Source organism: Oikopleura dioica, chromosome 2 (assembly GCF_907165135.1).
Source record: "Oikopleura dioica chromosome 2, OKI2018_I68_1.0, whole genome shotgun sequence".
Lineage (NCBI taxonomy): Eukaryota > Metazoa > Chordata > Appendicularia > Copelata > Oikopleuridae > Oikopleura > Oikopleura dioica.
The window spans coordinates 9,063,569-9,090,916 of record NC_137292.1 but is presented as its reverse complement, the minus strand read 5'-3'; the positions used below and the strand labels follow the sequence as shown (position 1 = coordinate 9,090,916).

General features: G+C 41.8%; 5 protein-coding genes across 6 annotated transcripts; 2 read left to right on the top strand and 3 right to left on the bottom strand.

Moving 5' to 3' along the window:
• Positions 1-1,708: 1,708 nt before the first annotated feature.
• Positions 1,709-11,146, bottom strand: LOC145700076 (laminin subunit beta-1-like). 2 transcript variants are annotated; one of them, XM_081777336.1, is made up of 23 exons: positions 10,963-11,146; positions 10,690-10,898; positions 10,455-10,642; positions 10,241-10,376; positions 9,786-9,960; positions 9,544-9,674; positions 9,433-9,499; positions 9,069-9,244; positions 8,338-8,743; positions 8,215-8,297; positions 7,873-7,968; positions 7,516-7,600; positions 7,336-7,472; positions 6,473-6,842; positions 5,443-6,431; positions 5,215-5,391; positions 4,518-4,869; positions 4,113-4,471; positions 3,797-4,069; positions 3,527-3,754; positions 3,173-3,484; positions 2,623-3,129; positions 1,709-2,575 (listed from the first exon to the last, which is right to left on the bottom strand). In XM_081777336.1, the coding sequence occupies exons 1-23, from the start codon at positions 11,066-11,068 to the stop codon at positions 2,486-2,488; spliced, it is 5,652 nt and encodes a 1,883-aa protein (XP_081633462.1). In that variant the 5' UTR covers positions 11,069-11,146; the 3' UTR covers positions 1,709-2,485. The 2 variants fall into 2 exon arrangements, with proteins under 2 accessions (XP_081633462.1, XP_081633463.1); XM_081777337.1 differs by lacking the exon at positions 7,873-7,968.
• A 6,902-nt stretch (positions 11,147-18,048) lies between these two features.
• On the top strand, positions 18,049-18,845 carry LOC145698137 (uncharacterized). The gene is made up of 4 exons (XM_081775342.1): positions 18,049-18,128; positions 18,183-18,279; positions 18,323-18,575; positions 18,721-18,845. Exons 1-4 carry the CDS (start codon positions 18,049-18,051, stop codon positions 18,843-18,845), a joined length of 555 nt encoding a protein of 184 aa, XP_081631468.1.
• A 1,592-nt stretch (positions 18,846-20,437) lies between these two features.
• Positions 20,438-23,186, top strand: LOC145698907 (uncharacterized). Its single transcript, XM_081776145.1, has 4 exons — positions 20,438-20,548; positions 20,979-21,282; positions 22,514-22,831; positions 22,875-23,186. The coding sequence occupies exons 1-4, from the start codon at positions 20,448-20,450 to the stop codon at positions 23,091-23,093; spliced, it is 942 nt and encodes a 313-aa protein (XP_081632271.1). The 5' UTR covers positions 20,438-20,447; the 3' UTR covers positions 23,094-23,186.
• A 2-nt stretch (positions 23,187-23,188) lies between these two features.
• On the bottom strand, positions 23,189-25,671 carry LOC145698136 (arylsulfatase B-like). Its single transcript, XM_081775341.1, has 7 exons — positions 25,658-25,671; positions 25,114-25,235; positions 24,655-24,872; positions 23,984-24,613; positions 23,715-23,800; positions 23,475-23,615; positions 23,189-23,430 (listed from the first exon to the last, which is right to left on the bottom strand). Exons 1-7 carry the CDS (start codon positions 25,669-25,671, stop codon positions 23,229-23,231), a joined length of 1,413 nt encoding a protein of 470 aa, XP_081631467.1. The 3' UTR covers positions 23,189-23,228.
• Positions 25,672-25,826: 155 nt separating this feature from the next.
• LOC145699352 (carbonic anhydrase 2-like) lies at positions 25,827-27,335 on the bottom strand. Its single transcript, XM_081776619.1, has 3 exons — positions 27,155-27,335; positions 26,626-27,073; positions 25,827-26,534 (listed from the first exon to the last, which is right to left on the bottom strand). Exons 2-3 carry the CDS (start codon positions 26,742-26,744, stop codon positions 26,045-26,047), a joined length of 609 nt encoding a protein of 202 aa, XP_081632745.1. The 5' UTR covers positions 26,745-27,073; positions 27,155-27,335; the 3' UTR covers positions 25,827-26,044.
• Between the last annotated feature and the right edge of the window lie 13 nt (positions 27,336-27,348).

Sequence of the window (27,348 nt, the reverse complement as noted above, 5' to 3'; positions counted from 1 at the left end):
CGGGTTGCCCAGTAAAAAAATGCCGGGTATAACCAAACAACTCGAAATCAACAGCTAAGTTTTAATTTCAAACTTTAAAACAACTCACCGAGAAAAAAGGTGCACCTAAAATCAAAACATTCCTAGGTGAGGTGAGGTGAGGTGATGATCACAAAAAAGGTGCACCTTTAGGTGCACCTAGAAAAGGCCCAAATCTTCAAAGTTTTAGGTGAGGTGGGTGAGGTGATGATTTCAAAAAAGGTGCACCTTTTAGGTGCACCTAAAAAAGCTTAAATCTGAAAAATTTTAGGTGAGGTGGGTGAGGTGACAATTTGCACCTCACCTAAATTGAACAAGGTGCACCTTTAGGTGAGGTGATTTTGAACCCTGGTTCAAGCTATAACGATAAATAATTCACTAATTATCATTTGATTGACTCTTCAAAGCAACAATTAGTGTTTACTGTATCTCAGCGATGGCTATTGATCGCGCTATTTCATTTAAAAAACTGATGAGTAGAGCGGAATCAAGGAAGAGATTCAATGACGACCGCAAAAGTCGGTCAAAAATGGCAATGAATCTCGATTAAAAGCTGGCAGCGCTTCTTTGTCATGGCATGTAGTTCGATTATCCTTTCAATAACATGGACGATGCCTGTCTTTATTTTGAGCGACTTCGAAGATGGAACATGCAAGGTCAAGTGGACGTTGCTGAGCAAGGGCGAATGTAAGCGCATCCTTGAGACGACACGTTTTGACGCTACCGATTGCTTGTATAGGCAGACGGGCGAAATCAATGCCGAGAATCGCTATTGAATAACTTGCTTATAGTCTATAATCTTTCGCATAATTTTGAACCTTCTTGAACAGTAACAATACGCTAAGTATTTGCGAAAAGCCCATGAACTCGACAGAAACCTGGTATCGGTTTTTCTCTCTCTTTTCAGTGTTCATTATTCCTTGGGTAATTAAAACAGATTGGCTGGATATTATTCAATAAATTTAGATGACTGTCATATTCTGCTACTGTAGCATTATGCGTGACGTGGCTATTTCGAAGAAATCGTTGATAAAAATGGGCATTCGCTCCTTCAATAATCTTCTTGTCGAATATACCTTTATATTTTTCTTTGTGGGCACGACTGTATCTCTGTTACCGCACGTTGCTTGGCTTGTGGTGCGATTATTCAATTTTCCTCTTGGACATAGCAACTGTAAACGATTGAAGATATTCTCAGGTCCTTGGGGTCAGTAATGGATATTATGAAACTGTACGTAATCAAAACTAACCCTGCGAAAGAACAGTTCATTCTATTGATGCCCGTGCTCAATCCGGTGCTTTATTCTCTTCTTGGCAAAAAGTTTCGGGTTGAGTTTGTCGAGTATCTAAAACGAAAATCTGCTTCTCGGCCATCTAGTTTTATTTTATCCAGGGTAAGAGGAGATAAGAAGTAAGAAAAGGGATTAATTCATTTTAAGTTCTCGAGCTCACGAAGACGCACGTCAAAGATGCAGATATCACCATTTGTACAGAGCCCGAATGTCTCAACGAAAATTACATCGATTCGGACACCGGGGACACCGGTTTCGCTACACGATGATGTTTTTGATCCTCTGACTCCAAAGCGTTGATAATAAAGCTCAAGAATATAACAGTACTGATGATTTGATGCTGTCTTTAAGTAGCCTGCTAATGTTTTTTTTATAAAGGAAGAAGAGAATTAGAGATGCTCTCTGCGCGATTTCGTTTATTGTTGGTCTCTGTAAATCAACATGCTTAGTCCAAAACAGTTAGTGAGGTAGAGTACAGAAAACGCTTGAACTGTCGAGTAAACCGTTCTGATCGGATAGTCGCCACGGGGTTGAGATGAATTCATATATAAACAGATACAATGCAACTTTTTTTTTGAAAATTCTAAGGCGTAAGAGGGGTAGGTGCAGTAGTTTTTTTTTGGGGCATTCGACACCCAATCAGAAAGCTCCGTTCGGTATTTAGATTTATGGATAAATTTTCTCTAAAATTTGGTTGGCTAAGAAAAGGAATAATGTATAGGAAGTTGGACAATTTTGTTTTTTGTCAGAAAACCAAAAAACCGGCTTATGCTGTAGTGCAAAGAGTGTTTTTGTTTGTTTTTCAATGAAATCTGTTCTTTATCCGAGTATTACGTAATATTGCGGTGTTGAACACACATGTGGTTAGTTTGTTGTGGGGAGAATTACAAGGGCTGTGTTTCCAGTTGTTACAGTAAAGATAGCGCTCGCTGAGACAGAGCTATCTTCGACAATAAATTATTCCAATAGTTAAATTTCAAGAAGAGTTGGGTAAAACGATATTTTGATACTTTTTTGATAGGCCAGTCTCATCTGACCAAACTTTTAGACCATTTTCCCTTTTTTTCGGAAAATGGCAAGATAGTGGTAGTAGCGAATAATTGACCGAATTTTTTGTTGACGAGATGTGGTTGTTTTTTGAAATTGAGGTGCAGCGGTACGCGTGGTAAACGGACTTAGTTGCCGCATTGTTCAGGATTGTACAGTTTCTGGTAGATGTTCTTGCGGACACTCTCGGCTCGCTGTTTCAGCTCGCCCAAGTTTGTCTGAATTTTGAGTTTATTCTACCAAGTATTTTTACTCAGTCTCTTACCGTGCTCGTGTTGACTTCTTCCTTGACTTTCTCGTATTTCTCCTTGAGATCCTGGAGTTTCTTGTGCCACTCCTTCACGTCTTCTAAAAGCTGGCCGACATTCGCCTCCAAGTCCTTGGCGCTATCCTGTGTGTGCCTAAGCTCATCAACTTTGTCAGTAAATTCAATCGCGTAGTCTCGATCGCCGCTGTTTTTGAATTCTTCGTATCGAGGTCGGAATTCTTCGAACAGCTCGTCTGCTTCTGTCAATTCTTCAGTGGCCATGACAATGTTGCTGTTCGATTCAGTGATCTTGTTGTTGAGCTGAGTACGCTTTTGCTGGATGGTCTGGTCGTCGACGAGGCCTGCAAGTTCAGCAAGCTTGAGTTTCAAATCTTCGATCAGGGTGGTCGTTTCTGCGATCTTGATTTTGGCAGCGTCGTTAACCTCATTCGCCTCGAGGTTCTTTCCTGTTGCCTCATTGCAGTTTGACTCTTTCAGGTCAAAGTTGTCAGCGGCTCGGTTCACCTTTTATCAAAATATAACTTCTGATCGTTTTTCCAACTCTTACCTTGTCGGAGAGCTCTTGAGCCTCTCGCAAGACCTTTGTAGCCTTTTGAGCGATGGACGTAACCGCAGTGAGGGAAAGATTATCATCAGGAGAGCTAGAATCGCTAGGTCGAATGCTGAGTGAGTTCATTTTCTCCTTGAGCTCGTTGATCTTGTTCGAGTCTGGAAGTTCAATCGCAAGAACTTGCTTGGCGACCTTGAGGATGTCTTCGGGATCGGTATGCTCATCAGCTGAGAGGAAGTCTTCGATTTCTTCCACCAAGTTGATGATTCGATCAGTGTACTCGCGGATGTTCTTTTCGACATCAGTTGCCTATGGAAAAGTAAGAAAATTGGAAAGATCAATGAGTTCTACCTTCTGTCGGACTTTCTCAGCAGCTTCCTTTGCTCCCAAAGCATCCTCGCGGACCTCTTTAGTGTCATTGAGAGCTTCATCGACTTTTTCTCGGATGTCTTCAAGTCGCTTTTGAGCGTTTTCAGCGTGAGTTTTAGCAGAAACAGAGATTTGATAAGCTGACTCTTCACAGGTGTTGACTCGTGGGCCTCGGTTGAAAACGTCGTAGTTGGCGTTTCCGCAGTGTTGCTGATATTTTTGATAGATTTAGTTTAATGTGAAAATTTTTACCTTTCCGTTGGAGGTCAAACACTGAGCGCCACCACAGACTTCATCGCAGTCTTCAGTGTAGGCGCCGCAGACAGCTTGGTTGATCTCGCCAATCGAAAGCTCCCGAATCTTTGGTTCGACATCATCGATGAGAATATCAAGTTCTTGCGATTTCTGCTGGAATTCTTCTTCTCGCTGGTTCATTCCTTGGACAACGGACTCGCGGATATTCTTGGAAGCAAGGAGGAAATTGGTTTTGGGATCATCGGCATTATGGAAAACACCAACAGCTTTCTAAGAAAATTATGAGTTTTTGAAGTGAATTAATTGAAAATACCTTAGCGAGGATTTCATATTTGGCAGCATCAGCAACAGCTTGCTTGATTCGTCCCCAAAGAACATGAGGATCCTTATCTTCAGCTTCGTCCAAGGCAGAAGTAAGTTCAGCAAGTTCAAGTCTTCTGCTGTCCATTTCTTCCTTCAAAATGGCGAGTTGCTGTTTTTGTCGCTGATCGAGGGCGTTGATGTCTCCAAATGAGTCCTTGATGTCATCAAGACGGCTGTGTCCCAAATTCGTCTCTGATTCGATTTCAGCCATGAATCGCTCGAGCTGGTTCATTTCTTCGTTTTGAGAAAGAGTGTCGCGAGCATTAGCAAGGTTGGCTGCGATTTGGTCGAATTCCGCTTTGTAAACTCCTGAATAATGAGAGTTAGATATTTTCGAAAAGATAAATATTTTTACCTGTAACACCATTGTCCCGAATATTATCCACAGTGGCAAGGACGGCTTTAGTTTCGTCGATTAGTTCTCCGATGATTCCGTCCCAACTGTCGAAGCACTCGCCGCAGGGTTCACAATCAGGAGCGATTCCGTGGTAGCCTCGTTCACATCGATCACAATGCTGTCCACCGATTCCAGGCTTGCACTCGCATTGACCAGTCCATGCATTGCAGGCAAAGGGATCATGCACACCGCTTGGGTCACAGTCACAGGCCTCGCATTTTCCGATTTTGGGATCGCCGTAGTAGCCCTTTTCACAAGATTTGCAGTCGCGACCGCCGAATCCATCTTTGCATCGACATTGGCCAGTAACCTTAATTAAAGTTGTAAGTCTGAAATTTTTCCTAATTTATTTGAATTATAGTTTCTTTGGCACGTGACATGCAGCATGTCTAAATGCAGAAACAAGCGGGTGCATTAAATAAAAGTTTGATTGTTGAGGAATGTTTAGGATTTATTTTGAACGGGTAAATTGTCAGCTAGCGAGCACGAGCTTGGCAGGCTGACAGGCCATCAAAGCAATCGAGCTTTAATGGCCGTAATTTTGACCATTTTATATGAGCAACCGCGAGTGTCACATAAAACTTGCTCCATTCAATTGCTAACATTTATAACTACCATATTAGTTAGATGCTAAAATTTCTCGAAATATACTCACCATATCGCAAGGCTGCTCGCCGGAGATGTCCTTTGAGTTTTCTGGATCACAGCCGCAAGCTTGGCAGCCTCCGTTGTCAACAGCATTAGCAAGATCGAAGAAGTTGTTTCGGCAGGAGTTGCAAGTTCGGCCTTCTACTTTGTCCAAACAAGCGCATTGGCCAGTTTTCTTGTCGCACTAGAATTTTCAGTTAGTTAATAGGTCTAAGACTTATAGTCGTGGACTTACAGTGTTTCCAACAAAAGGATCTCTTCCCCGCTCGTCGCATCCGCATGGAACACAAGTAAAGTCAGTTCCATCGGCATTCGGCTGCTCATAATATCCATCGGCACACTCGCTACAGTCAGCGCCGCCTCTGTTGTACAAGCACTTGAGGCATTCTCCAGTTCTAGCGTCGCAGGCATCTGGATCCGAAGTATCGATGTTTCCGTTGCACTCGCAAGGATTGCAGCTTCCAAATGGCTCCATTGGGTTTCCAAAATGCCCAGGCGCACACTGCTCGCACTGAAGCCCCTGGTAGCCTGGATTACAATTGCACATGACGACTGAAGGTCGTGGTCCTCGCTGCTCATCTTCACGGTTGGAGCTTCCTCGCATTCGAGACAAACTGCAAGTGTCGGCAAACTGTCGATTAGATTTTGGCCCGTCGGGGCAAAGACATTGAGAACACTGGCTGTTGGTTACTGAAGTCGGATCACCGTAGTAGCCATCTGCGCATTGCTCGCAATTGGGACCTGTGGTGTCATGAGCGCAGTTCAAGCATTCGCCAGTGACGGAATCGCATTCGTTCGCGTGTCCGTTGCATTCGCACTTTTTGCAGTTGGGGAAGTCATAGAAGCCAGGCAAGCATCGATCGCACTGTCGCCCGCCAACGCCGTCCAAGCACTGGCACTGGCCGGATTGTTGTTCGCAGAATTGGCTCTGGTTGACAGTTCCGCGTCTGTTGCAATCGCAAACTTGGCAGCCGGTGTGTGAGAAGCCAAAGAAGCCAGCCGCGCACTGGTTGCAAGTTCTGCCAGTAACACCTTCTCGGCACTCGCACTGACCACCGGAAGGATCACAAGAGCGAGAAATAGAACCAGTCTGGTCGCAGTCACATGATTTCGCGCCTTGGTGGAACCAAGAGGAAATTGAATAAGTCATTGCGTCGCAGTCTTTTTCGAGAACACCAACATCTGGAAGATCCATTGTGTTTAACATGCACTTCTCGTATGCAGCTGAAATCAAATTAGGAGAAGAATTGGAGAGTATAACTTACTGATAAGCTTAGGGGCTTCAGCATTGAATTCTTCCTTGAATCCAGGGTAGCCGTTTTCAGTGTCAAGTTTTGGAACAAGTTGGAGTCGTTCGATCCAGAAAATCTTGTTGTCGTCCTCTTCATCATCTCCATAGTTGTTAGTTTTTGGAAGAGTGATTTTGAACTTGTAGGGAGTCACGGTTCCTTTGTCGGCATCGGTCTCGAGGCAGGTGTACTTGTCTTTTCCGAGAGCAACGAGTGGCTCATCAGTGGGAATAGTAGCTGTCCACGAATCATCCTCGGGTTTCGAGTTGAAGCAGGGACTATCAATGTCACGAGTGTCCGTTGGAGGTCGAATGATTTCAACTTCGACTGGAGACCAGTTTCCTCCCTAGAAAGAGTTTTAACAAAAGCTAGAATTTCATTAGCAAATATATCCAAAAAAAGAATGCTCTCGATTCAATTAAGAATCTCGGCACCAAACTTGAAACCGATGAAATTGTGTCCAAGTTTGGGTGCATTCATTTCTCTTTTGGATTTTTTTCTAAAAGAGGGCTTTTTGAAAATTTGGTCAAGAATTTTCTGGTGCATGTCTGTTTCATTTTCAATATTTTTGCTTTTGATAAAAACAGCGGCCTCGCTTTTATTTTCTTCTACAAGCAAACCTATTAGAAAACGAAAGACAATGCGTCGAATGAAGATTTCTGTTGTCAGAAATATTTATGCTGTTTTTTTTGCGATGAGCAACTAGATACATTACCTTCGTATCCTGGACTTCACGTCTGATACGATCAGGAGCCTGATAATTTTATAATGAAACGATCAAAATAAAGAAGAAATCACAAATTTAAAATCCCCAGAGAATGATATTTTTGTTTTTGTACCTGTGGAGAGATTTTCAAATGAAGAGAATAAGGCAACGATCGAGGGAGATCTCCGACTTCAAAGAGAACAGAAGTGCCTGGTCGGGCTGGAACGTACTGGTTGATGTTTTCATAGCCGTAGGTGGATCCATGATTGGCTACTCATACATTGAAAGATTGGTTCTGCAAGAAAATACTTACAGAGAGAGTAGCTATCAGAAATTGGACGAGAATAATGAGGGTACCCGTCGTAGTACTCATTAGGATCCTCGTTGAAACCAGACGTCTACAAATCAATTTTACGATCGAGTTTGTTTTTGATGACACCGAAATGTTATGTTAGAGCATGAGTAAAGCGGATAAAGCGGTTTTTTGGTTGATGATCTTATTTTATTATTTTTTAATGAAATTCCCCGAATGAGTTCCCCAAAAAGATGAGATTTGGTTGTTTGAAATGGCCGGTTTGGTTTATGTTTTTGTCGAAAACGAAAGTTTGGAATATGGGTTGGTTTATGGGTTGTTTTTTTTTATGTTATGGGTTTGTGGTAGATTCTTTACCGGCTGAGGGGGATAGTAGGCGACGGGCGCCAAGACGATCGGAATCAACTCGACCCCGTCACTGTTGAGGCCATCTGGCCCAGTGACCATAGTGTCCTAAAATCCATTGTTTTATCCCTTTTTTGTTTTTTTTTTGATTTTTTTCGCTTGTTAAGAATTTTTGAAGTTTGCGCTTCAAAAGAAGGTCGGTTTCCGTATTTAGCGATATCCAAGAGATTTTTACAACAATTGAATATCGCGTGAGAAACTTGCTTTTAGCGGTAAAGCTCAAAACTGAATAATAATACTTTGATTGCATTATTAAAAGTTTTGCTGATTCTCTTTTCGGTTTTTTCGACTTACAAGGAAGGGATTAGGCAAGAAATGATCTTCCTTGACATCGTTACAGCGCTGGCCAGTGATGTTTGGTCGACAAGTACATTTTCCTTGAAATATATTTAGAGCAGAATTTTGAGGCTTTTTTACCGTCAACAGTGTTGCAGTTTTGATTGAGCGAGCCACCAATATCACATCTGCACTTTTTACAGCCATCAGCGTCACCTGAGCTCAAGCCGTATGTGTGCGGCGCGCAAGTATCGCAGCGCCCTCCCGTGACATTGCTCTTACAGTGGCACTGGCCGTTGAGCGGATCGCAAACAGAGCCGCCTCGGGTCACCGAGCCGCGATCGTCGCAGTCGCAAGGGGAGCAGCCGTCGGGATTGTTGGGATCCAACGAGTGGAAGCCGGGTTTGCATTGGTCACACCGTTCGCCCATGACATTTGCCTTGCATCGGCATCGACCAGCAACAGTTCCATCTGGACCGGGAATTGTCGCACGATCGCAAGCGCCAACAACACCAGCGGGATCGCAATCGCACGGGACGCAGATTTCCTGAAGAAAAGAGGTTGAAGAAGGAAAGAAGGAAAAATTTCCGGATGCTTGAGTTGTCAACAATTATTTTCTTATAACTAAAGAAGCTACGGTTGATAATAGTATTGTTCCTAAGCGGACGCCTCAAAAAAGAGTCACGCTTGAGTGGCTACTTTTGCTGGCACCAGCATGTCTGGGCCTGGACTCTGGGGCTTCATCGCTGAAATGAGGATATGCTTATGTTTACCGCCCTGTCTGTGCTCCATTTTTCGGAGGATACATACGGGAGTTGACTTTTTACGAGTTAGGTGAACTTCAAGTTTTCTTTTATTTCTGCGAAACTTACGGGATCATTGATGTTCTTGAGTGGATCTTGGTAAAATCCCTCAATGCATCGTTCGCACATGCGTCCCTCCGTGTTGTGCTTGCAGTTTTCGCAGACACCTCCTGATGTCCTATCCGTAGCTTCGTAAACCGCCGGGTCAAAGTGACACTCGGTGGCGTGCCCGTAACACTCGCATCCTGAAAAGAACTTCCGTTACAATTCATTTTCCTTCTTGGACAATCATTTCCCGATCAAACGGTGAAACAAGCATGAGTGAGAAGAAGAGTCGCTCGTAAAAACAATCCACTTCCTCACGCTTTGCTTTCAAAATGATTATCCGTCGAGGGGTAACGCCGTTTTAAATCGCTCATAGTCGTAGACTTACGTTTGCACTCGAAGGTTTGATTAGCTCGAGCGGGCATCCAAGGCTGGTCATGATGGAAGTCGGCACACTAGAAATAAAATTGATGATCTTTTTTGATCGTTCGTTTCTTACCTTTTCGCAGTTGAGACCTGCAGTTCCGTGCTGACAGTTACACTTTCCATAAACATCCGCGTTGACGATTTCGTCGTCCTTGGGCACACACTGGCTGGCGTGACCATTGCAGAAACAGGACCCACGAAGAACTAGAATAGAGTATAAGTATGAGTTATTTCATTTTGCCGAAATAAAGTTATAATTAACGATTTGGCAAACTTGAGTTGAACTTTAGCGCGGCGTTTGATGCCACCCATTACCTAAGTTGTAAACGGCATAGTAGTATTTATTGGTAGCGTCGTGGGAGTTATCCATATGATCGTCACCAAGCGTGTGCAGCTCGTGGAAGTCGATTCGGATGTTGGTTACTTGAAGCAAATCGCGGATTTCGGGCGAATAGGGGTCCATTGATTCCGTCAATTGGGGATCCAAAACCTGAAGTTTTTTTTGAAAAACTGTAATTTTTTCGTAACATACTAATTCAAAATCTGTGATTTGAGCTCAAAATTGTAAATTAGCATCGAAATTTTCCTTTTTGATGATGGTCTACCTAGTATTTTGCCTACTAAGTCTATATAAGGAGGCAATGAATATAACATTTTATTTTATGACAGCTTGGGAAACGCTTAAAAAGTTCACAAATCAGCTGAATACTCTTTTGATCTATCTCGAGCTCCTTTGACTCAAGCGCATAATCATACGCTTAGAATATTACCTTGAGTACGAGTTCGCCATTAGTAGTTGGTACTTTCTTGCCGTAGGAATCATCACAGACGACTTGATCGATGGTATCTTGATTTGGGGTCGCTTCAACATCGGGAAAGCTACTGGCGCAGTCTTCTGCGAAATGTCTATTTTCAAGTTCAAAATCGATCGATTCTCAGTTGGAGAATCTCTTCCTTGATTTCAGAAATGATTTTGAACTTGACCTGTAAGGTTTCCAACTAGCGCCATTATCTGAGGAGCGGTAAACGGACATGGAGGCGGGTCGGAATGTTTTGAAAGTCATGATAAGGTGGGTGAACAAGAATTCGGCTTCGAAATCGACTTGAATCGACACTTCATCTTTGCCGTTTTCGGACTGCCACCAACGCCTTTCGTAAGCCGGCGAGATATCCTTTAGAAAAATTCGTGATTTCTTTGCTATGAAATGGTTTTTTGTACCTCTGACTTGAAGGCAATGATGTTTTCGATATTATGTGCATTGTGGGTTGATGGATCGGACGGCGACCACTTCCGCCTGGTATCACACTGTTTACAGGGACCTTGTCCGTTTGTATTTGAAACGATGCAGAATCCTTCTTCGCCCTCGAGACCACATGTCGAAGTGGCGGATAATCTACTTTCTCGTCCAATTAATAGATCTCCAGTGGCTGAAACGATGATGAAATAACCACACAATTTAATCGAAATCGTAATAAAACCAAAATAAATTACCGGGGAAACAGTGGCCCGTCGAGCAATCACTGTAATGTTCAGAATCGCCTTGAGCATTTTGCTGTGCCCAAACGCCGGCGCCTAGGAGCAGCTGCGCGACTTTCATTCCCAAATTTTACTGAAACTCAGCACCGATTCTCACTTTTCTGAAAATATTCTTCGATAAGTTCTTGCCGAAAAAGGAAATAAAAGGAGTGAAGAGGGGAGGGTTCTTTCTCTTGTGTGGGTATGATTTTTTTCTGTTTCGGCGTTTGTCTCTCTAAATTTTCAATTCCATTGTGCGTGGCTGTTTGGAGGAGCATTGGAGTCTCGCGTTTCGCATTGTGTCTCTCGAGCAAAAGTTGAAAGGATTGGAGTGGCCCTGGGCGAGTGTGCGTGTTTTTACGCCCGCAAGGACGGACAGGGGATTTCGCGGCGCAAAAAGGGCAAGATTTACTTGGCCAAAGCTACACGCTAGGGCACAGAGCAGAATAGAGCAACGGCAACAATTTTACGGCCGAGCAGGCTTTGATGAGCACGTCGAGCCGCTTTTTTGAAAGTCTTTGTTCACCAACAATATGGCCACCCACACCAGAATTAATCACGTACTACTAGAGCCCGCAATACCGGGGCAGCTAGAAAATTTCAGCCACCAGGTGGTGCGCATCGCCCCGACCAACGACCAATGGGAGTTCAGGGTCAAGACCAGGCAGTTCAAAGCAGAGCCTTTAACTGTCGGAAAATGACTGTGAGTCTTCAAAATTACCGGCGTCTTCCAGTCAGTAATCGATGCAAATTACAGTTAACCCAAATCGCATCTTTTGTTCGCCCTCCCCAATTGCCAATTTGACCGAGAATTTTCCACCTAATCGATCAAAAAATTTTGAGACCCGCGAATCGAGCTCTTCCCATAAATACTCGCAAAAGAGGCAAGACGATCATCTTTTTTTTTAAATCGTCAGATGCGAAATAAAGTGATAAAATTGTTTTTCTCACTTTGGCCTTGGCCAATTTATTGGAAGATATAAATGAATAAAGTTGCTCTGATCAGGTGTGAGCAGCGCCGGAAGAAAATACTCGCAAAATAGTTGAGGCTTATTAACGCATTTTACGAATTCCGCGAAAGCAGCTGCTTTAGAAAATTAACTGTAATTAGCGTAGATTCTACTTTAAGTCATAGAATAACTTGATGGTAAACAACTCTTTTTTAGATTTCAATCAAAGGAGTTGCAATAAAATCTTGATAAAGAACAAAATATCGTAAATCAGAGAAAGATTTCGAATTCCGATTTCAAATTCCGATTTTTAATTTACCGAGTTTTATTATTGTTTATACTCCGATTTTTACGCCGCTTGAGCAAATTTATGCAGCCGATGTGAACCTATATGGTCGTCAAACTCCGTCCGTTTTCCGGTAGTTGGCTTTTGTCTCCCTTTTTTTTGGCAGGGAGTGATTTAAAATCGGGGTCATCTCAACAGGCGCTTTTGTGCTTCATTTTTTTTTTGTATGCATCCAATATTTTTTTTCTTCGTTTTACGACTCTCTAGGTTGAAAAAGAAAGAAATGTTAAATTTATTATTTCCGCGATTCTGGTGTTTTCTCTCAAGTTGACGCAATTCTTAAGGGTATCTTCTCGGATTAATCTCTATCGCTGGAGCTTGTATTACTATTTATATTGAGTTTACTATCTGGGGGAGTAGCAGTAAATTGGCGCAGCAATTTCGATTTGAGATGATTTGCGGGAAGTGCCCTTGGGGCGTTATCCTCTCAACAGATATCTCAGTCACTCATCTCGGTGAAGCGAGGAGTGAGATCGCACTCGTGTCCGGAGCGCGCCGCCACGCTCCTCCACCGCCGCCTTTTTTCAATCATTTAATTTTAAATTAGCCGGAGATGGCGACCTTGACCTACTTGTCTCCCCGTCCCAGGACAAGACACTGGTGGTTTCAACAAGTCACGCACGTAGACGTGTTGAATTCAAGAGCACCAACCGAATGTTAAACTAGAGAAGGTAAAAAAGGAATAAGTTCATTTTTAAGAGTTTTTCTTTATCAACTGGGCCCGCGGCTGCGCAAGTCTAAACCTACCCATTGTACTCATTTCTGGTGTTATTACTTTAAATAGTATCTGCTTATATACAATATGAAATCAACTCAAATTCGAACTAGAACGGGGAGAGATGTCAAATATGAACTGAAAATGGACAGTTATCAAGAGACAGTCCTCGAAACTGATAAAAAAGACAAGTCTTTTTCTGATCGTCCAGTAGTCGGATAATTGGGCATAGTTATCAGTGCGTTTGTGCCCCGGGGCTGCCGAAGGAACATATAAATCTATCGTGGTGCCGGTGCTGATTGTGGTGGGGCTGATTATTGTTGTGAACGACCGTATATGTTTGTTTACCGTTGCTCTTTTTTCTTCAAAATCTCTTTTCAAGAATCTCTTTTTTGGAAGAAAATTTTAAAAATTACGACACGCACATTAGGAATCGAAAAGAAGAGTCGGCTATCCGAAACAGGGGCGAGAGGAGGATAGGATAGGCGAAAAAGTGTGTCAGCTGGCGCCACCAGTTGAGCGCCCCGCTCTCTCCGGCATTGTCTCGGCGGGCGATCCTAATGCGCCACCGCAATACAACACAACAAATCCCGCAAGGGTCGTCACACCTTTCTAACATTTTCTGCCGCTGAAGCTAAAGGCGACCCGTCTTAGATCACGTGTTAGACAAACATAAATTCATTCAATGTCAAAAACTGATGATCTCTTTGATATTTTAAAAGGCATGGGCTAAAACTGACTCAGGATCTGAAAGACCTTTCATTAAAAGCCGCATAGAAGTACTCGGGGTAGAACAGACTACCCTTCATTATGAAATGAGAGTTCGTTAGGAAAGAAATAAGAAAATGAAATTCTTTAGTGATGCCGGTATTTTGATCGTGGGAAACGGCGCTACCGTTTTCTAATTCCACAAAAGTGTCTGTCCATTATTATCTGAAACTCAAATTGAAAGGGACCATTATTTATGAAGAAAGACGCGTCCATTATTTGAGCTCCCGTTGTGTGCCGAGCAGCCGCGAATTCCAATCGAGGAATTTCGGTAAATTGTCAAAAACTGTGCCCACAATAGCCATGAAATTTTATGAGAGTACTCGACCTGGAAAACGGGCGGGCGCAGCAGGGCGCTTCACACTCGCCTCAGGCGCCCTTTGAAATGCTGATAACGGGGGCCCGATTCAAAGCAACACAGGAAGCGCCTTTTTTATTTTATTTATGAATCTGGGTCAGCTGTTTATTATTTGGTATTGAAAATCTGACTCCGCGCCCCCAAGAATTCACGAAAAAGAAGAGTTATTACTACCTAAACAGGTGATTTAACCTCTCCGGTACCCAATCACTCAGTTTTTACGATGATGAGGTGTTTTTTGATTACGCCCTTTTGATCTTTTTTAAAAATTCTCTTTTTTTTAATTCTTCGAAAATTTGACTTTGAGATTTGATTCTCCGAGTACGTCGTCAGGTGGAATTTGAACGATGAGCTGAAAACCTGGCTGTAGGGTTTTACGTGACTGTTCGTTGTCTGGAAAAGACGAATTATTGTGTTTTATGAGCGCCGTTGATATATTCGTACTTTCATCCGCAGAATTATTCACATCTCGTAAATGCGCCCCATTCACGCACTAATTTTAACTAATCGAAAGGGGACCTTTTGCCCTCTTGAATCCATTAAGATTTTCTTTTACTGAAATTATAATTTATTTTTTAGATTAACGATATCGCCACCTAGGAATTTTTCAGACAGTTAATGAACTTATAATATAATGATAATGTAATATTATTTGATAATTGATGGCCATCTTTTTTTCAGGCACACGGCCGAACGAGGCGTAATTTTGCAAAACAAAAAAGAGCAAAAATAGAAAGATCATCCGGCAAGTCTGTCAGAAGTTGTAAAGGCACAGCTGCACCTGAACAATTGTGACAGAAAACGATCGCAAATGTTTATTGCCATCTAATTCATCTTGTGAGCGATTTTTTTACTTACTAATTTGTTCTTTTAACAAATAAATCGCTGAATTTCAGCAGTTCAACAGTAAACTTGCTTAGAATTTGTTTCATAAAATAGCTGAAAAAAATCATTTTTTTTTTTAAATTTGGGATAAAGTTATTTTTTTTGTGAAAAAAGGATTACTTTTTATGAAAACAAGCGCTCAAAAAAGTTCCTGAGTAACGAAAAAAGAGCGGTGGGAATAAAAATAGCGATTAGGAAAATGAAACTCTGGAGGCGATCACCTGCGAACGTTTTATAGCGCAGGCGCTGTCAAATTAAACTGCTAATTATGCGAATAAAAACATTGGGAAAGCGCTGACGTAATTTCCGCACTTTCTATTTCTGATTTACAACCTTTTCACACTTGTATAGACTCGGATCTCATTTTGAACTTTCTCCTTGTTGATTGCAGCTTTTGGCGACTTATTTTTTATCTCATCAAAATTTTCAGAATACAAATTTTTAGGCGACTAAAAAGAGCAAAAAAGCGTTCGTCTTTTCGCCGAAAACGAAAACCAAAAGCGGAAAGCGCCAGATTATCCACACATCTTCATTTACAGCACTTTCTCACGAGTTAAACATCTTTCCGAATCTGAAATAACATTCTGTCTCGGTGACACTGTATTTTTAACTTGTAAATCGTTGTCTTTGACTTTGTAAAATAAAACTTTTTATCCGACTTTTTGGCTCTTTCCATTCGATGATTCAGCAATTCATCCTCGTTTAGTAGATTCCCCTCTGTAAACATTTTTTCAAATTAAATATTTCTCGGACATGATTTCTTAATCAGATAAAAAGATCAACAGTATTTAACTACGGGAAAAACCGAATTTCATTCAATTAAAAAGGTGCACTACAGTCGTTTTCTGCTTTCTTCGCACTATAAATCACTAAAAATCAGTAATCATGAATTTTTTCTTCTTCTTTCTTGCATCTGCCCGAGCTTGGACTGTCTACGACTTGAGCAGAATCTACACGAAATGTCTAACAGGTAATTATAAAGTGGTTTATTCGGGTAAAAAGAATTTCCGTTGATCAAACCCTAACCCTAAGGTCTGTTTGGCGAAAATTCAATTGAAACACCGTGGAAGAAAAAATGCACAGCCGAAGAAAAATGCGATCAACTGGTCAATTTGCTCGTCAGCAGAAAACAAATATAGTTTTTATAATATAATGCCATTTTTACTTGCTCATTGATTCATTTTCTATAATTTATTAACGATAAAGAAGAAAGGAATTGAACAGTTAACGCTAGAATTGAAGGCTATTTTGGATTCAAAAAGTAGATATTATTTAAATTTTTACTATAAATACGATTTGAACCCTTTCTTTGTTGATTTTGTTTATCGTTTTTGCACTTTTTGAACAACCAGCAGCCGAAAATGCTCAGAGCAATGAGAAAAATGGGCGAGAAAATCAAAAGTACAATAACCCAGTCTTCAAGGCCATCATCACTGGACTGGCTCGATAGATAACTACACGGCGGTCCTTTGCTTTTCGAAGCTTGTGAATTTTACCCATTACAAGAGGAGCACTAGGGTTTAAGCTTTCCTGATGTCGTAGCAGATCCTCTGTCCGTTTTGCATGCAACAAGTTTCTGCTGGCAAGAGAAGTGGTCCGTCATCTCCTAGTGCAACATCGATTCTCTGAAATATATTTGTCACGTGTTTCAGGTCATTTTAACAAAGGATCACCTCGATAGTCGTCAAAACTTTGATATCATCATCAATAATCACCATCATCTTTGAGCTGGTTCAATTTCCCTGAGTGTTTTTCTCTATCGAAAAAAGTCTTCTCTGATTGACTCTGCATGTCTCTATGGAACGAGAAAAAATGTTAGTAGCGATTGTAAGGAACATTTTTCGGAAATTTTAAAATGTCAAGAGAAGTTTACTGCTGATCGAGATTCTGAAAAGTTTACGAAAAAAATGATGATTGTTTTGTTCCGAAGATGGTACTGAAAGAATGGCGATAATTTATCTCTATTAAATAATGCTAAACAAATGATACTGAAACAAAGGCACTTGACACCCTGTCGTCTGGGTAATTCCTAGGTTTCCTAATGCTAGCAAGATAATATTTATTCAGTCTGATGCTATTTGGTAATGTCCGGTCTTTTCATGCGACTATCGATTGTAAAAGCAGAGCGAGGAGCAAAACCAGCAAATTTCACCTCAAAAAAATGAAGCTCAGTCAGAGAATAGTACTCTCTTTTTTACTCGCTAATGATGCTGCTGGAAAAGTTGTCAAGTGCTACGAGTGTTCTTCAATCACCTTTAACGACGTCAATTCTTGTGACTCTATTGAGCAACAGGACCAAATCCTATTTTGCGAAAGCGATATCGGATGCTTTACGAGTGATTTTATTTATTTCTCCGAAAATTACGCTGGCGGATTCTGTAAATGCAGGTTGAATTAAGCAAAACTAATAACTTTATAGTGGAAACGATCACCAAAGGTTGTTTGTCGAGTTCGAATAAAACTGCGAATGGATGTTCGTTTCATTAGGAAGGAGATACAGTAGAGGACGATGATGGTGACACTGTTAGAGTTGATTTCGACCATGAGCTGTGTTACTACATCTGTTTCGATGACTTTTGTAACAACGAGCCTTTCATTGATCCCGAACTAAATCCGTTTGAAATTCTATAATTGCAATAAAATATTTCCTACAGATTAATATACGGAAACAAACCTTGACTCTCTTCTATGTATTCATCGAATTAAGCCAGATTGGTTTCACGATTTGAGCAAAACTCTTAGCAGCTTTGACAACAGTGGATAATTCGTTATTCTTCCAAAAGGATCAATTTTTCCTTCGAATTCAAGATTTGAAAAGAGCATCTCTCTATTTACTTGAGAGAGAGAAACGAAGCTCAAAGAACAAAATTAAGCAGGTATCTTTTCTAGAGCGCAAAATAAATTTATTGATAAAATCAAAGCATGAAGAGAACTCAAAAGACTCCTCGGCATGTTTCAAATATTTTCCTCCCTTTTCAGCAGAAACCCTCCTGAAGCCGAAATGGTTCGTACAAAAGAAGTTCTAAGACGACCAAAGCGGATGACAGAACTTCTTGAGTTGGAGCAAAACGATCGACCGGGAACATCGCGAAGAGCAATTGCTGAAGCTATTGATGAAAAGTTAGGGATATCAAAAGAAATAAAAAGATTGATGATTGATTAATAAAAATTGAGAGGTTTTATATCCGTTAATCAGAATAACGAATACACACATGGAGAAGGCGGGCGAATAAAAGATAGACGAATCATCCTCGGAATCGTTCATTACAAGGTAAACTTTTCCAGAAAATCGTTCTAAATCCTGCGTTTTTCAGTTCAGCGCAGATGGTGGAGAAGAAGCATATTTTCCTTTGGATAGCTTGACCGAAGAGGAGATGCTGGAAGTCCGAAAATACGAGGCCTCGTTCCGAAAACAACGCAAAGATTCGGCCAAAGTGAACACAGCACAGGAGATAAAAGAAGAAAAGCCTAACCACGATAAGTCAGACCACGATAATGAAGAATGGGAAGTCGAAAAAATTCTGGCTCACAAATTCGTTCGAGGAGGAAAGAGGAAATTCAAGGAAAGTTTTAATTCATCCCACTTCTTTTCTTTCGGGACTTATTATCGAATAAATTTATAATTTACAGGTGCTCTGGAGAGACTGGCCTGAATCCGATGCAACTTGGGAACCTGAATCACTTTTAACCAACTGCGAATTAATTGTGCAAGAGTATCTGGAGAAGTTGGACCAAGGCATCACTAAAAAACGAAGACGAAAGGCCCCCGAAACCAATGAAAAACAAGCTGCCGAGGATGAGAGCGCCATTTCTGCCGGAAAATCCGGGATATTCTAACTTCACTGCTCAATTATTCGTATCACTGAAATCAACCTATATTTTACTGAATAAAAGCTCCTTTTACTTTTCGTTGAAAATTTCGATAAAAAGGAATGCTCAGGGGTCAGCGCAGGTCAGATAAACACGCGTCAAGTGAATTTGTCAGTCTGGCGGAGCGTGACCCGAGTGAGTGTGGTACGGCGGGTCTGGTGAGGTGAGCGTAGCCGAGAGTAGCGAATCAGAAGCGGGCGGGACGGTGTCAAGCGGCCAATGCTAAAGCTGCGGTGACCCAGAGCAACGCAGGTCACCCCGCCGCGAAGGACATTTTCACTTTTTCGAGCGAAAGAGATCAGTAAATAAATTGTTCAAAGAAAGAGAGAGGAAGACGAAGAGTTTGATTTTAATTGAACTAATAAAAAGGTAATAAATATATTAAGTCTAATCACAACTTTACTAATTACTTAAATAAAACATCGAAATGTATATTTTTGAGACAAAAGACTTACTAAGTAATTATTTTTATAACTTTTAGAGAGAATGGCAAGAAGTCAGATGAACCCTGGTCTTATTCCTCGATGGACCTGTGTGGAGCTGGAAATCGTCGAGCAAAATGCTCAATGTACGCTGAAACGAAAGATTCGACAGGAACTGGGTCAATAATCAAGTACTGTCATGAATTTCATGTCAATACTGAATTGAGGGAACTGTTGATTTCGAATTCACGCCCACTTCGATAAAAAAAAAATCCAAACAAATTTGAAATCTTACTACGTTCGAATCTGACCCTCGTTCAGATCATTTTCGGCAACATCTATGTCTCCGAAACAGCTCTGAAGCAACAGACACCGATTCGAATTGTCGGAAATAATATAAAATATGGAGATGTGATCACATTTTTGGACAATCGCAGGGTTGCTAGAGGAGTCTTCGTGTGCTCGGAAGTTGGTTATCCGAATTTTGGAGCTGAGGATATCATCTCAGAGCTAATAAATCAGGTAATTCAGACCAATCGATCCTGAATCAGAAAATTACAAGTCCACTTATGCCCTTGAATTGCTAAAACGATCTTGTTAGGAAAACGAAATCCGCCAATTCGCCCGAATAAACAACTGCGCCAATGAATCTGACTCACTCTTTCTAACCATCTGCAAGTGTTACAAATTTCTCCACCAGCGACTTACCCAAGGAACTTTACAAAACGGAAATCACGGCCAAAGTCAAAACGCAATTTTCAACAGCCACGTTCATCAACAACCAGCACAACAGTTGAGTTCTCTTCCTTGTCTTCTCTTCATTCAGTTTTTATAGAAGCTATGCGGAGAAATTGAAGAACATGGTTACTCAGAATCAACTGCAGCAGATGGCGGAGGAACAGCCACAGATGATGCAGCCACTGATTGAAGACACTATTCAAGAAGTGGGCAAGGATGATACCGTCAAAGTCGAAGTTTTTGATGATGACGAACCAGTGGTCAATAGTCTTAGCTCACCGAAGATGTCCAGCCTACAGGAATGAGCTAAAGAGTTCATCATCTATCAATATTAATCTCGTCCGGAGTGACCTTGTTATTGTCACTTTCTTCGATTAATTTTCAAGCTCAGTCACAGATGTCCGGTCAAATGACCTCGCAAATTATCCCTCCAGCGCTTTCGAAGCAGCTCGCCAGTCCTCTCCGTCATCCCTTCAGCACTGCTCATCAGAATTATGAATCTCCACCAATGTAAGCAAACCGCAATTTCCTTCTTGATTTCTACTAAATCAGTTCGCTGCCTAGCCTTCCCGCTCCGGTTAAATCAGAAACCGGAGAAGTCTTTGTTCCCTGTTTTATAAAATTGTCAGACAAGGACTTCAGGGACGCAGTTTTACCAGGGCATTGAGTTAACTAAATTTTTTTATATATTTCCGGGTTTGACAATATCATATTGTCAATATGTCAAAATTGTGCGTCAGTCAGTAAGTTAATGGCCAAAAAGCTCTTTTTTATATCAGTTATCGCTTGCAAATCCGTTATCCTGTGTACTTTCCCATTTATCGATCTCCCAAAACGACGATTTTGAAACAAGAAAGTAAATTATTCAATCAATTTCCAAAGTCGTTCGTTTTCGACGTTTCTTCTTCCCAATCTAACAATCGTCTAACATTTCACTTAGCCCCGTGGAGCGAAAAGTAAAGCTAACCGATCTAGCCGTCTCAGCATTGGGAGAAAGCGAAGCGGTGAAGCGCCGCAAAGAAGAACTTCTCGGCGACTATGAGTTGTGCGTGGTTTGTGGCGACGTGTCCACTGGAGTCCACTACGGAGCAGAGACTTGTGAGGGCTGCAAAGGGTTCTTCAGACGCATAACCCAGAATAACTTGACTCCGCGGCTCTGTTCAAACGATAACCGCTGTGTTAAACGAATCAACAGGCGAAACAGAACTCAATGCCCTTCTTGTCGATTCGCTAAATGCGTTCAGGCATGATTTCAACTGTTGAGCTAACGTACCCCCCCCCCCTAGCTCGCTCACATTTTGTGAACATTTTTCCCTTTTTCGCTTAGTTAAACTCCAACAAGACCCCCCTTGGTCGCTCGCTTTTTGTTACCAAGATCCGTTGGTCGCTTTCCTTCTTTTGCATTCTACGACCCCTTGTTCGCCCTCCTTGGTTTCGACGGCGCACCTTTGCTCGCCCGCCTTTCTCCGTCATTTATCCCTTGTTCGCTCCTGAAGCCCCGCGAGAACGCTTTATAACGCGTAGCTCATTTTCTTTTTCACTTTTAAAAGGCTTTTTAACTCGTAGAATGGTCTCAAAATTCGATTTTCATGATTTTTTCCAAGCAAACTTATTTTAAATGCTCTTTCACGTCCATTTTGTCAAATTTTCATATCTTCTTAATCAGAAGAAATTTGGACACTCCATTTTAAGTAAACATAAGTACTCGAAATACATGGATTGAAACTTTGAGACTGTTTTTATAAAAAAATCAAATGCCATTTTCCTCGAGAGTTGCAAATTTTGATTAATTTTTCCGAGCTGAGCTGAGCTGACCTGCGAAAAAATTTCTCTGAGCTGAGCTGAGCTGAGGTGGCCTACTTCGGAGGTTTCTGAGCTGAGCTGAGCTGAGCTGGCCTTTTTCAGAGGTCATTGAGCTGAGCTGAGCTGAGCAGACCTTTTGTTTAAGAGAGTTGAGCTGAGCTGAGCGGAGCGGACCCTAATTAGAGCTGAGCTGAGCTGTTTTTTACTGTTTTTTGGTCAGAACAGATCATGTTCGAAAATAAAGGAGCTGAGCTGAGCTGAGCTGAGTGAAAATTGTCTGAGCTGAGCTGAGCAGATCAGATAATTTTCCAAAATCACTGAGCTGAGCGACTGCTCAGCTCACTCAGCTCAGCAAATTTGCAACTCTGGAACCAGTGTCAACATGAAGATTCGACTATTTTGAGTATAAATGTACATATAAAGTCAAACTATCAAGTTTACGGCATAATACAGCGTTGCTACAAGATATAAAAATTTAACTGGACGCTTTAAAAAGAGGCGCGCGAGGTAAAAAGAAGGATGGCGACTAATGGAGCGCGCTGAAACAAGAATGAGAGCGAGCAAGGGGACTTTGATAAAATTTAACTAAGCGAGCAAGGGAAAAATGCTCACAAAATGTGAGCGAGCTAGGGGGGGGGGGGTACGTTATAATATATTTATTGGTCCTTTCAGGTCGGAATGTCTCGGGATAAAATGGACGAAACAAAGCTCCGTCTTCCGAAAAAGCGGCAACACATCACCGAAAACAAGATCCTCAACGACGACGGAAAATCACTCAACGTTGACAAGTACCCAAAGCTTCAGCCGAAAATTCAAGTGCCGAGAGGGACAGTTCCTGTTCCATCAGCAGTGGTACAGACGCAGAGACTTCTCGAGCAAGCAGGCTCTGTTTCTAGCTCACCTCAGCTTGATTCAGAGAAGAATCCGCTTGCTCATCTCCTTCAAAATTCTGAACAAACGACACTCTTGCAAAAGCTTCTCAGTGGCCAGGTATTGCACCAAAAATTACCTTCGACTCATAATCATAAATAAGGTGCCGATTGAACAATTCAAAAACCGATCCGCGTCTCCAATCCCTTCAGCTCCTGCAAAGACACCAACAAATGCACAGGAGATTTTGGAGCTAATGCGAACTCTTCAAAACTCTCAGAAAGGAGCGGAAAAGACTGATTTGAATCTGGCGGCTTCTGAAGAGGATCAAAAAATCAAAAAGGAAGCTGTCGACGAAATCCCAGAAGAAATAAAGAATTAAACGTTAGAACATGTCTTTTCTAGTTTTTGAGCTGATACTCACTGCCTTTCGCGGACCCAAAAATAATTATTAAATAAACTAAATCACATTTTATTCCTCTGATGAAACTGGATTTTATTCGCAACAAAAGTACTTCTATCGTGGCCAATTATTTGGCCCAGCCTTCCACGGACCCCACCAGCCATCATGGGCTGCCGGGTCAGCTGCAGGGTCTCTGTCAGGATAATAAGTTGGAACAGAATTAGCGTCGTACTGCGCGAGTTTTTCAAGTAGCATCCAGACGATGTCTTTGTTTTCTTCAAAGATATTGTTTTTCTCGTAGGGGTCTGTATCCAAGCTAGAAGAAACATGCAATTATGCTATGAATATTGGAAAACTTACTTGAAAAGCCAAACACTGGGGAAGGGATTCGGCAGTTTGTGATCCGCGTGGCAAGGAAAATCGTAAAGTTCGCAACCAGGATCTCCAGTCAACAATTTCCATGTGACCCCATCAAGTTCGCTCACAATCGCTGCGTGGATGCTTTAAAAACTTGAAAAACTGATTTAGCCCAGCTGATCGAAAAGCGCCGACAGTTACCAGATTAAAATAGTATCACACACATATCATTTTTAACACTACCTTGTATCGAAAAATGGGTTCTCATAGTGGGTAAAATTAATCGGGTCAGGAGAGTAGCCTCGATCATACTCCCGGTCAATGTTTAGCTATTGTCAGATTTTCAAATGTTTCCTGGTGTTGAAAAATGGATTCTCGTAATAAGAAAGATTTTGGGGATCAGGACCGAGCCCGTTGTTGGCTCGCAAGTAAAAGTGATCAATGTTCAACTTGTCCCTCGAATTTTTATAAGTCTCAAAAATGATTTAGTTTGACTTGTTTCAAATCCGAGCCAGAATTTCTGTTCTAGGTTTCTTTGCGACAGTAAGTTTCTTCTGAATTCTCTCTTCTACTTCCGAGTACGTCTTTTCTCGTTTTCTTCTCAGTAATTCGAAACTTTCTCTTTCTTCTGAACTGGTAGTCGTAATCGCCGACCAGTGAGAAACTCCATCAACATGCTTTTCCCCGCTTCGTTGGTGACCAATCGCTTCCAACAAAGTCATTTGGACGTCGACAATGTGCATCATGTTCTTATAATCAGCTCCAGCGGGCACTCCGGGGCCTGTAATAAACGAAGGAACTCTCAATCCACCTTGCCAAAGAGTAGCTTTTTGCCCTCTGAAGGGCGCGTTTCTACCACCAGCGCCGACGAGTCCTCCATTATCCGTCGCGTAGAAAAACAAAGTATTTTCGTAAGCTCCAACTGATTTGAGTTCGTCGACGATGTGCCCAACAGCTTCGTCCATCGCCGTCACCATGCCCATGTATTCCTTGCGCGTGTGGTTCTTCTCGTTGGGGTACAGATCCGAGTAGTTTTTAGGAACCATGACAGGATAGTGTACGGACTGGAAAGGGAGGTACAGAAAGAAGGGATTTTTTGAGCCTTGGTGATTCTTAATCACTTCGCGGGAAGCATCAGAAAACTAGAAATTTTGGATGATAGATGAAAACAACTCAGTAGTACCTGATAAGTTGAATACGTTCCATTCGCTTGGGGCATTCGATCTTCATTATCGTAAAAATCAAAGCCACAAGCAGGTGGCCGTTGGCTCGGAATCAGCGGAATGCAAAAGGTTTTCTTGTAGTAATCCTCAGCGCCAGTTAAATAGCCACGGAAAGTGTCGAAGCCTCGGTTATTTGGAAGACATTGTGGACAGTAGTGACCGAGGTGCCACTTCCCCACTGAATTAAAAAACTCCTGACTTTGAAGAACAAAACAAAAAAGCTCATTCAATGATCGCCCAATATTTCTATTTATAGCTAGTTAAAAACCGATATGTGTGTGATATCCAGCGAGTCGCATTTCATCCCCGAAAGTGACCTCGTCCAGTGGGAGGCACGACGGTTGCGGAGCTGTTATCACGGAAGTTTGCAAGCCGAGACGAATTGGGTATCTTTTCATGAGCTTTTTTTCAGAATTTACCTATGTGGGTTGAATAGCCGGCCTTTTGAAACTCGTTGCCGATTGTTTCTTCGTCTAACGGAAGACAAGAAGGCTGCGGTGCTGTTATCACATCTGTCTGAAGACCGAGTCGAATTGGATACCTAATTTGTCAGATTTTTTATTGAAAAATTAAAAAGCTCATTCCTGGAGGTCATCAGAGCAGATCGCGAAGGAGTGCAGACTGGTTGGACGTAAAAATTGCTCAAAATCGTCCCGTTTTTGGCGAGAGCATGGAGATTCGGGGCGATAATGTCTTTTTTATGTGATTTTAAAATTTCTCAGATAAAGTTTTAACCCGTTGGAAAAACCCCTTCCTGGATTATTCCAAGGCATATCATTGAAGCCAAGATCATCGGCAAGAATCAAAATGACATTCGGTCTACTTGTTTCTGCCGCTAGAAACGCGGCGAAAAAGGACGAAAAGAGGAGCATCGCCGCCACTTTTCTCTTTTTGGCTTCGGCGACTGTTCTCTCCGCAAAATCTCAAATATCGCCGTTTACGAGTGAGCTAACAGTCACTCACATAATACCAAACATTGCCTTGGGAGAAGTTCGAATGCTGGAATGAGTCACCTACTGACTGAAAATCAAGCGATCCGTGAAAATTATGCTCAGCCTGCAAAAAATGACAAAAACAGTTTTTATGACCAAAATCTTTTTGATCAAAAAGTAACTTTAAAAAGGAATATATTTATTCATCTCTTCGAATTTTCAAACAGAACAATCAGAAAAGCTAGTCAGGACTTTTAGCTTTAAAATTTTCTAAGAGAAGAAAAAAGGAACATTAGAGCATTTGTTTAATTTATGTGTAATCTAGTAATAGTTATTTTTAACGATTTCCACGATTGGCTTTTTTCAAAATTAATGAACTTCAAAAACAGACAGACACCTTTTTTTCTTTATTTTTTCTTCACTTTTCAGGCTCGAAGGAGGACGAGACGACTCGATTGCCAACCGGCTGGCAAGGGCGGAAGTTGTCGATGAAATTGTGGCCGAAAGAGCCTTCCAGACTTCTGAAAACGTCCATTTCTTCTTTTGAAACAACGAGTGGCTCCAGATTGACGATCCACTGGACGCACTCCGTCAGCGGCGGCGTAGTCAGACCACCGTCGTAGCAAATGAACTCGGATCCTTTTGGAATCAAGTCGCCGACGTTGAAAACGTCGTTCTCGAAGGTGTACTTCTCATTGAACTTGGAAAGGGTGGGAAAACGCTTCAAAATGGGGGAAAGTGGGCTTTCAGCGTCAGTTTTTGCTTCTTTCAGGAAAACGCCGACGACAGCACATCCATCTTGGTGGTTGAGAGCTTCGCGGATCGAACCATACTTCGGATTCCAGTGGACCAGATGAGCTTCTCCCTCGACTGATTCTCCGTTCACGAGATGCTCAGCTCCTTTTCCGACCGCTTTTTCGGAGTTTTAAAAGAGGAATAAAATTGAGTATTATTTATAATTGTATAAATATTATATTCATTATCAATTTGTTAAACTGCGTTCCTGATCCCCAGTGAAAGTGCAGCTGCACGAGTTCGTAAGTTCCCTTCAGCGGTCCTCCAGAAAGAGCTGTTTCTCCTCGCCAATGAATTCTGATATTCTTTCCATCGTTGACCATGTATTTGAACTTGTCTGGGTAAGAGTATTCTATCGCGGATTAAAAACAACTCATTCTTATTAAAAACATAATTCGCGGCTGATTAACCACGCGTTTCCTAAGGGAGTCAGCTCGGAAGAGTACGTCACTTTGCTCAAGTCAATGTCGATTGGCGACTGGCAGTTGCCGCATTGGTACTCGTTCGGCCAATCTTCTGGGTCGCATTCGGATCCGTTGTAGCCCCAGTTGAGCGAAGGAGTCGATTTTCGAAGCCAAGGAATGGAGGAGCGAAGAGCCGAAGATTTTAAAGTTCGTTTTTGAGGCGCGAAAAGGAGATTTCTCCTGACAAGCTTCTGAATTGATCTCTTTATAAAATATTAATAGCATAATTAATGAAGTGATTTATATAATAATATAGAGATATAGGCTACGTACGGAAGCCATGGTAAGTAAAAAGTGACTGCTCTTGTTTCTTCTGAAGCAAACTCAGAATGCCATTGAAATGGGCGGAGCCACGTGTAGGCGCTATAATATTTGGCTTGGAGCCAATAAAGAGTTCACCTCAGTGAGTTGATAAGCGAAACTCTGATACCAAAACACAAATTTCTAGAAAACAAAATTTGAG

Coding starts and splice junctions, on each gene's coding strand:
- LOC145700076 (XM_081777336.1), bottom strand. CDS start 11,068: ATGAAAGTCGCGCAGCTGCTCCTAGGCGCCGGCGTTTGGGCACAGCAA. Junction 9,675..9,785: donor CTATGCCGTTTACAACTTAG/GTAATGGGTGGC, acceptor ACTCTATTCTAG/TTCTTCGTGGGTCCTGTTTC. Junction 4,472..4,517: donor TCGGGACAATGGTGTTACAG/GTAAAAATATTT, acceptor CTCATTATTCAG/GAGTTTACAAAGCGGAATTC.
- LOC145699352 (XM_081776619.1), bottom strand. CDS start 26,744: ATGGTCAACGATGGAAAGAATATCAGAATTCATTGGCGAGGAGAAACA. Junction 26,535..26,625: donor TTTCACTGGGGATCAGGAAC/GCAGTTTAACAA, acceptor CGAAAAAGCGGT/CGGAAAAGGAGCTGAGCATC.
- LOC145698907 (XM_081776145.1), top strand. CDS start 20,448: ATGACCTCGCAAATTATCCCTCCAGCGCTTTCGAAGCAGCTCGCCAGT. Junction 21,283..22,513: donor GATTCGCTAAATGCGTTCAG/GCATGATTTCAA, acceptor TGGTCCTTTCAG/GTCGGAATGTCTCGGGATAA. Junction 22,832..22,874: donor AAAAGCTTCTCAGTGGCCAG/GTATTGCACCAA, acceptor ATCATAAATAAG/GTGCCGATTGAACAATTCAA.
- LOC145698136 (XM_081775341.1), bottom strand. Junction 24,614..24,654: donor GAACGTATTCAACTTATCAG/GTACTACTGAGT, acceptor CAAAATTTCTAG/TTTTCTGATGCTTCCCGCGA. Junction 23,801..23,983: donor AACCTAGAACAGAAATTCTG/GCTCGGATTTGA, acceptor ATCTGACAATAG/CTAAACATTGACCGGGAGTA.
- LOC145698137 (XM_081775342.1), top strand. CDS start 18,049: ATGACAGAACTTCTTGAGTTGGAGCAAAACGATCGACCGGGAACATCG. Junction 18,129..18,182: donor GCTGAAGCTATTGATGAAAA/GTTAGGGATATC, acceptor ATAAAAATTGAG/AGGTTTTATATCCGTTAATC. Junction 18,280..18,322: donor TCGGAATCGTTCATTACAAG/GTAAACTTTTCC, acceptor TGCGTTTTTCAG/TTCAGCGCAGATGGTGGAGA.